At 36.2% G+C, this 9,621-nt stretch overlaps 1 protein-coding gene across 1 annotated transcript in view; it reads left to right on the top strand.

Moving 5' to 3' along the window:
- Positions 1 to 6,751, top strand: part of LOC145684025 (uncharacterized) — a 134,522-nt gene extending 127,771 nt beyond the window's left edge. Inside the window, exon 8 of the mRNA XM_081755842.1 lies at positions 1,027 to 6,751. Coding sequence (XP_081611968.1) covers positions 1,027 to 1,739 — 713 coding nt within the window. The 3' untranslated portion in view covers positions 1,740 to 6,751. The remainder of the gene's footprint in view (positions 1 to 1,026) is intronic.
- Positions 6,752 to 9,621: the final 2,870 nt, after the last annotated feature.

Consider the following 9,621-nt stretch of genomic DNA (forward strand, 5'->3'; position numbering starts at 1 on the left):
ACATCGGGTTGGACTTACATTATAAATCATTGGCTGGGCTCGAGCTAAATATTCCGGCCCGTGCAGACCTCTACCCCCGAGAGCTTTTGATCCTCCGAAATACATTCCTGTTTATATGTCTGGTATATAGGTATAATTAAATTAGTGGTAGGCACAAAAACCGGTTTTTGAAAAATTTTAAAAACCGGTTTGTTTTCCCAAAACCGTTTCGGTTTTTCACCGGATTCGATTTCGGTTTTCCCTCAAAACCGGTTCCGTTTTTTTTCAAAATGTGTTCTATTTCTGACCAGAATAGTGTTTCGTTGTTCTCCGGAAACCGAATCCGTTTCCACAAAATTGTTTTATGTATTTTCCAAAAGTTTTCACCGAAACCAGTTTCGGTGAAAACCGAAACTGGTTTCGGTGAAAAACCGAGCCGATTTTTGAGAAAACCGAAATGTCGGTTTTTCGGGTTTCCATTTTTGTAAAAACCGGTTTTGCTCATCCCTAACTTAAATCAATAAGTATAGATAGAAATGATGAAAATGCTTTTGATGCCTTATTTTCTAAGTATTTAAGTAACGCTCTAGACCAGGGATCGTTCTCATGCATGCACACATATCTTTGATATTTCAACTGTTGTTTCCGTAGTCCAGCACTCTGCTATATTTCGAAAGGTCGGAAACAGTGGCATGGACCAGTAATCCGGCTCGCTTGGAAGAAAGGAACTTTGATTAGGAACGGTCTACACTGTTTGTGTTGATTTGTACAGCATCCTCTAACTGCACTGAATTCAAGCGTAGGTTCGTTATCCGGTTCTTTTCTTCGTAACCTCGGTGCTGCATATGGATGGGAAACATAAGAACTCAAGTGCAAAGATTGTAAAAAAAATCCTACATAGTTATTTGTAATTTTAATTGGAACAGCTGAATCATTTAGTAATATAGGATAGCAACATACTAAATGTTTAACAGAAATTTACATAAATTATTTAAATTTCAAAAATCTAAAGCATTTTTATAATTTTTTATTTGTTTCTTCTTACAGGAAAAGGAGCAGGTAGTCTGATTGGTGGATACATGATAAAAGGGATTGGTACAAGACCTACGTATAGAATATTCGCCATTGCTTGTACTACTACAGGAATTATATATTTCATAATTAATAAGTTTTACTTGAGCAAGCGACCACAACAAGAAGGGAATGACATAGTGAAGAAGAAACCAAAGGATAATAAAGAAGAGTCAATAAATGATGCAGGAAAAGCAAAAGAAGATTGCAAGAAGTCTCCTGGAAATGAGGTTTTGGATATGGCTATTTCAGCTCCATTACAAACTGTTATTGTCAATCAACAGGTGAACTCGGACACAGATGCTTCTATGTGTAAATCCAAGGAAGAAAAGGCATTCGATGAGCAGGAATGTATCAGCCAATCAGGTGACGAAATTGAAGTGTCAGACGCGTATAACATCAACTTAGCTTTCCAAGATTCAGATGAAGAAGTGGTAGTGGAAGAAATCCCCAAACAAGATGTGGATACAGAAGCAGTTGATGGTTATGTTTATGCAAGTTTTCCTAGATATCGAAAGAAGTCGAAAACAGAGAAAGATGAATTGCAGAAATCTAAATCAATATCAGTGACAGAGAGTGGACACAGTGAAGTTGAAGATGTGAATGTACAAACAAACAGAAAGCGTGAGGAAAATCCTACAGACAATTCAAAAGAAAGATGTACAGAAGTATCCAGTGAAGACACATAATAAGTATTTATCGCATAAGAACAGGTTTTGCTTTTTCTTAAAGTTTGTTAATATGTAAATAAGTGTAGCGTAGGATAAGGAAAATCACAATACGCGATCTTTAAAAAGAACAAATCGCTGCTGGGAAACTGTAACCAGTGGCTGCTGGGAAAGAAACCTACGTTTTAATATAAATTCAAAATAAACGTCTTAAGTCTATGACGACAAATTTTAAATGAGAAGTTGGTTGAATTAATTCTTGACTGGAAGTCTTGAAAGGTTGCCCATGTTTTATACAAATCTGAAGACTAGAATCTGACAAAACAGTAAAGTAATGTTGGAAAACGTGAAAGTATTAAAGTTATGATTAAACATGTTACATTATAAACGTTCTTATCTAAAATTTTATTATGAACAAACTCAAAATGAGTTAAATTCATATTAAAATTTCGAATTAATTCCATACAAAAGTTTTTGTCTTGCTTGAGATATGATGTAATCTCTTTCTCACTTAAAATATGTTGAAGAAGAGTAAACAGTAAACGCCACCAGGAAATGTGTTTCAAATTCACTATTGTTAATCATATCAATTAGAAAAGTAAAATTTTACCTATACAAGATGTCTGGCATAAACATCCAAGAAGAGAAAAAATCATAACTTCCGATCTAGTTAATATATTTCTACAAAGTTTAGTTCTACAAGTAGAGGAACTCAAAAAGCTTCATTTATTAGACATCACTATGTGCACCATTCGTGGCGTGTAGTGAATATTCTATTCTCGACACATGTTGTTCAGCATTTCTGGTGTAATACTGTTGATAGTAGCATAAATAGGATCGCATAGATCTCAGACTCTAGTTTTTAAACCTATTTTTTTTTAAAAAAAATATAAATTCCATACTGGTTTGTCGAATGGACTTCGGTACACTTTATGTAGTGGTCCGATAATGAATTAAACTCACGGATTCACGAAGGCATTTGTCTTATTTCTTGATAAAGTTAAACGTACGTATATTATCTGTAAGTTATAGTTGATACTCAAGACGAAAACGACGTTTGCACGAGTATTAACACTCTTCAGCTCGGTGAAAGTTAACATACAGAAAAACGACTTATCACCCTGATGTATCACTCCCTATACGGGCAATTGATATTCAAATCACCCTACAATGAAGCGAAAGTGATATCAACGACTCTGCTGGCTGCAGTTGTATCACTGACATTGTATCGTACCACTCGCAGGAGGTAATTGTATTACTGGGTAATTGCATCAAACCCACAATCATAGGATTCATTTTTGTTTTCAGTAGTTTGTGCTACCCGTACTGCTTTGAGTGGCAGTGCCATAGTCTCCAGTCACGTGATTTAGTTTCAGCGAGAAGAGCACCTCAAATCTCTTAGACTACACCCTTACTCTACGCAAAAAGCTTCCTGGTGTGTTGTTTACATCAATTGTGACGGCTTCATGACGCGCACTTCGTACACAATGGAGTATTTCGCATAGGTATGCGCAGTGTGACGTCATAGTTGTAGAAATGAACTCTGTATTAATGTAATAATTAGATCAGAAGTTATGAATTTTACGTTCATTGGTCCTTTAAGCCGAGCACCCTTTATAACATGGTCTATCTTGTATTATCTAGCAGAGTGATAACAAATTTATAATGTACCAACTGCAGACCAGGATGAAATAAGAACCATCGTTGGGGGCCATTTTATGTTATCCTTTCCCCTACTCTTGAGCCAGTACTTCGCTGGATATGCGTAAATCATTCGTTTTCTGCGTCTTTGTTTTATCATATCCGTATTCTGCTTCTTGTTTCATGTGCCTAAGCTAATTAGGGCTTGAGCTACAAACACCTGAAAGTCTGTAGCATGAAATTTTGGTAATGAAAAGTTTTAAAAAAAAAAAATCAAAAGTCAAGTCGTGATTGAAGTGTTCAACTGCATTTCTCTTATTACATATGGAATTAAGAACAAATCATATACTTGTCATTTTGGGCCGCCATTTGCTCATCACTGACCAACATTATGTCAACAACGTCTATAGTAGTTCTAAAATAAGATTAAGGCACATTGCATTATGAATATTGAAGTTTGTCAACAAGAACATGGATGATCTTCGTATGTCCAAAGTATGTGGCAGATGTTGTGGCAATGTTTAGTGTTTTCAAGATGAAAACATTGCAGTGCTAGTCGTTTGGCAATCCTGTAATGTTCCATGTGAGTGATTGGCAGCGAGTGTAAAGTTTATATTGTAAAACTTTGTCTCATATAGGATTTTGGGTAGAGCATTTAATAAAAAGAGCGTCCGGAATCGACTTCCACTACCAGTTTTATTATAAAACTTTTCTTTATAAAAGTATTTTTACAAAATACTATACAAATTGATCTCTTTAGAATCAAGGTGAGTTATAGGTGGTCTTTGACCGTAAGGTCGCAGACAGGATCTCCAACAGAGCCCCGAAGCAGGTAAAGAGGAGTGGAATTTAGGTGCCCAAAGCTCGAAGCAAGCAGTGGATAGGTTAGATGACCAACAGAGCCCCGAAGCAGGCAAAGCCAGGAGAAAGGATAGGCGTAGTCCCGTAGCAGACTAGAGGCCCTGGGGTTAGGTTACTCCTAAAGTCTCGAAGCAGACAGTAGGAGGGTCACCAGAAAACTGGTGTCGAGTTGCCTTCGTCCATCCATTTTATAAGGTCCTTTGGGTGGCGGTGGCGCTGCTGCTCCAATGTCGTCTTCTGCTCCGTGGGAGGGGCCAGAAGCCGTCGTCTGCATGTGATTATAGGTCCCTCTGGTGGGAGATCCTCTTGTCCAACCATGTGGTGGTGTTTGTAAACATTGAAGCGTAAAACTGCTTGTTTACGGCATCACATAGGATATTACAATATTATCAATATTTTCAAGTTACATAACGATACCGTTTAGTAACCCCCTGTGAGTTTTGATAACGTTTTCTAATTATTATTCTCGAATTGAAGCGGTAAAATTCACGGCATGTGCTATTTTAAAATATAATTTTATGTTTCCATGTGTTCTGAAAAGCTTGCTTTATTATTCAAGTATGATGAATAAAACAAAACTGGAAGAGGTAATGGTTTTCAGTACTGTTAACATTTTAAAAAAGAATTAAACCCTTAAACATGTAGGGACGCATACCAAGAAATGTGTTTCGAATTCACAATTGATAACATCACGTGACTAAACATTGAGAACAACTCAGGAAGTTCAAGGAGCTTGCTCGTGGCATGGTTAGTGTACGTGTCTTCGGCGCAGGAGGCCCAGGTTCGATTCTTATATAACTTCATTGCTGAACATGGGGCTAAACTAACAAAAAGTGCAAGGAATCATTGGATTCCCCTTAATTTGTAACCAATGATTGTTCGGTTTGATCTTAATAATTGTGACCATATTAATTACGCCGAGTAGAAAATGAAGATTACACTTAATTAAACTATTAAGGGCCCGTTATATAATATGTTGATTATATATCGCGAAGAGATCTATTCAGTTTATACCAGATGTTTAGAACATACAAATTGTATACCTAAATATTTTTAAAAAGTTTTTCTAGGCATTTAATTGTTTGTACATCACCTGACACGTATAGCCCTGCGACTATGTGTCACCTAGGGGAAATGAAATTTGGCGCCCTTCTAACCACGTGTCCAGAGAACGGCTCCTAGTCGAGGCCCTGGATACCTAAATGATGTTAATACGACTTTAAGTATATATGTGTGATTCCAAAATATATAATCGATGTCGAATTTTTCTAATGAAGTTATCTAGTATCCACTGGTGAAATCCAGTTTGATTTCAATTACAGTAAACCATTGTTTTTTTTCAAAAAAGAAAAGGAATTGGTGTGACTTGGCCTCAGTTCATTATGTTTTGTTTTTAAATCTTGATTTTAAGATAAATTCACATCTAAGTAATCAAAACACGAAATACACAGGTACTTGTAAATTTTTGTAGAAAACTCTTACGTAATAACTTAGTACTTCATGCTAATATAATTTACCACATCCAATATTTTGTAACCTGTGGTTTCTTTTTCTTAAAAACAAAAAGAAGTGAGTGATAAACGTATTGATAGCAATAATACATTGAAAATAATAATAATGGAAAAATCTCGGGAAAAGGTAAAATAAACGAACGAACATGCAGTAGAACCACTATAATTTCACTTCTAGTGACGTCTGTACAACAATTTTTACTTTGTATTATATAATTTTATACAGAGGATGATTCTTAAAACTTTGCACGTATCTTATAGGATAAATCTTTAGTCAAGAGACAAAAAAGCAAGAAGTCTATTTGGTGAAACAGCCTGCCTTCTGAACCGCGGGTAAGGAAGAATATATCAAAAATTGGTTGGTTCCTTATTCAATTTATTAAATTAATTGACCTTTTGAGAATTCAAAACAATTCAGGGTTATTTAAAACTGTAAGGAAGCAAGTACCCGAAAAGAAATTAGATACGACATAGTTGTTAAAAAATAACTACGACATAATAATGTAAACAAAACAAAAGAATATGACATTTTATATTTAGTGAGCCCAACTTATTAATGAAAACAAAATTCCAGATAATCGAAGATCTACCGTTTCTTTTAAACTTTTTACTCACCAATTTTATATTTCCCCATTCTACCCACCAATTTCAGATAGCCTTAGTATTGATCCATGCGTAGATATCAAACTTGCTCTTCGAAACTTACTCCCAAATGTCCATGGCAGCTGGAAATAAAATAGCAATTCATGCTTCATACGATATTAATTTACTATGACACTAGGCGGTGTACTCCTGTAACGACTTGCTGGTACAGTTTTACTAAAATACCTGTGCAACAAAAGCGAATGGATTCTTAATCATTATGTATGTACATATTGTAAATAATTGTTGTTGCATATGGTATGATTTTGTTAAGAGCATTGTTAATGTAACAATATGCTTTAAACTCAGTATTATGGATTTTGTCAAAATGTAATTTGTACCATTTTGCTTTAAAAAGAAAATATTATTTATTTAAAATTTGTTTCATTTATTTTTCCTATGTTGCAGATTTATGTATCACAAAGGGAGGAACGTTCAATTTTAACCTATACTGTACATTAATGCATGGCGTAAAATATTTATATTAATTCCACTCTCTAATCCGAAATCTAAATACTAAGGTATATAAAACAACAAGTACCCTCAGTTCGCGTCTATCCTTATGATTGGCTCCCTGTCCGTAACGTCATGTGGAGGGGATTTTCCCCCATCTTCAAACAGTATACCAACTAGTGTAATTGTGTATGTAGTATTTCACTTGTTCTCTTCAACGACACCTCGCGATGCACAAGGATGTTATAAAATAGAGGATCTGTCCATATATATATCTTCATCCTATTAATTGAGTTATGCCCCCAAAGAAACCTAGCATGCGCATGTCTGATTGGCTACTTTCGTTTCCGCCATATAAGATATCTCAAAACTTTGTGATCTTCATATGTAGACATGTAGTGTGTCTGTCGTTTATTTTTATTTAAGTTGTTGCTCCAGATTTATATTTTACAATGGTTACATGCTACATGTATGAGTGTACAAATAGAAGTGAGAAAAAATTACCTGGAATAACCTTTTACAGGTAAAAAAAAAAAACACCAATCATAGGATACGTACAGCTGTGATGTATGACTTCACGATTTTGTGGTATGGGTAGATCCTCGATTTTATAACATTCTTGGTGATACCTCCACGTGACGTCACCGACCACAAAGTATCCTGGGAAAATTGAGAGCAGAAAGGCTGAATCGGGAGTCCCCTGCCTAATTACAACTTAATAAAGATGAATATAAATCAACAACAATTTCAAACTCAAAACGAAAAAAAAACAGTTGACAACATTTTTTCATTAATTCACTTCTTTTCCTCCTACTTGGTTTCAGCTAAATTCACGAAACCGTTTCTGCCCGACATATTAGTTTCCATTGCCAACATATTATAGGGCAGGGCAGGCTAATTTCGCATCATACATGTAACCCAGAGGGTTGTTTCTAGTTTTCTAACTAGTGGAATATTTTTATGGATATTTTTCTTGCTTTAAGAAGTCCATAAAAGGTAGTTTCTGTTTTATTAAAAGACATTTTATAACTGAAAATCTAGTTATAATATTCGATAACACTAGTCAACAAATTTCAACTTTTTTTCCGCTACATGAGAGAAAACATCTGATCTTTAAGGAATTTTGGCCGCTGAATTCGAATCTGCAATCCGTTTTTCTCTATCACGCAGTTTTCCCGTGACAGAGGGATTTTAGGGAAATTTCCCCCGAAATTTCCCTTTTTCTTCATTTTTGTACCTCTAGCTCGGGTACCCTTAGGCATATAAACATACAAATTATATTCTAGGTTAGCTTGATTTATACTTAGTAAACCCTGTAAGTTTCATCTGAGTCGCATCATTCTTCATTGAGAAATAAATATATTTCTATAAATATATGCTATGTGTACTGTCCATTTTACCATATACAATAGGTGCAGAAAAATCACTTGTAACTTCCACGGGAATTTTAATATAAGCAAGGTTTATACTTCATTGGATTTGTAATGAAACATACTTTACAATGATGTATACACCATGTCCGCCATTTTTATAAGAGGGAAATTCTAGAGGGATTTTTCGGGAAATTCCCTAAAAAAGTAGATTTTTTGTCTCATGTCACTGTTCATATATTGATACAGAAGCGGGAATTGTGCCAGAATATAGATTTATATCAATTCAATAAATCAATAGCTCACTATTTTGGTCTAGGAATTAATTCGTGCGGTTGGTACGCACACATTGAAGCTGTAGTACAAACACAAAATACATAAATAAATTAAGAAAAATATTGTCCAACGCTAGCCACCACTTTCGTCCATATGTCAGGCAATGTACGGATTCCGTGGCGAAAGAAGCGATCCTTGGAAGCGATCCAGTCAGAGACCCATGTTTCGATATCTTCTGAAGAAGTAAACCGCTGTCCAATCAAATCGTTGTTCATGCAATCGAACAAGTAGTAGTCTGAAGGAGCAACGTCTGGTGAATACGGCGGGTGGGGTAAAACTTCCCATCCGACATTTTCTAAATAGGTTTTGACAGGTTTTGCGACATGTGGGCGAGCGTTATCATGTTGAACAATAAGTTTATCATGTCTGTTCTCCCATTCTGGTCGTGTTCTGGCCAGAGCTTGCTTCAAACGCATTAATTGTCGTCGATAACGTTCTCCATTCATAGTTTCACCCGGTTGCAGTAGCTCATAGTACACCACACCTTTCATATCCCACCATATGCACAGCATAACCTTTGCACAGTGAATATCTCGTTTTGGTTGTGATGGACCTGGTTCACCTGGTTTCACCCAGGCCTTTTTTCGTTTAGGGTTCTCGTAATGGATCCACTTCTCATCACCCGTAATAATTCGATGCAGAAACCCCTTTCTGCTCTGTCGTTGAAGCAGCAATTCGCAAATGGTTTTTCGTCTTTCAACGTCTCTGTCTTTCAATTCATGTGGAACCCAATGTGACATCTTTTGAATCATTCCCATGGCTTTCAAGCGTTTGGAGACTGTTGTTTGATCAACGCCTAATGCTGCTGCAAGTTGTTCCTGCGTTTGACACGAATCCTGCTCGAGCAATGCTGTCAATTCTTCGTCTTGAAATTTTTTTAGCTGTCCAGCTCGCTCTTGGTCTGCCAAGCCGAAATCACCACTTCTAAACCGTGCAAACCACTTCTGACACGTTCGCTCAGCTAGAGCATGGTCACCATACACTTCCACCAAAATACGATGACTTTCAGTCGCACTTTTCTGCATGTTAAAGTAATGCAGCAGGACACCCCGCAAAAACACTTTATCAGGCACAAATTGCGCCATGTTC

Source organism: Thermobia domestica, chromosome 4 (genome assembly GCF_964235325.1).
Source record: "Thermobia domestica chromosome 4, izTheDome1.hap1.1, whole genome shotgun sequence".
NCBI classification, from domain to species: domain Eukaryota; kingdom Metazoa; phylum Arthropoda; class Insecta; order Zygentoma; family Lepismatidae; genus Thermobia; species Thermobia domestica.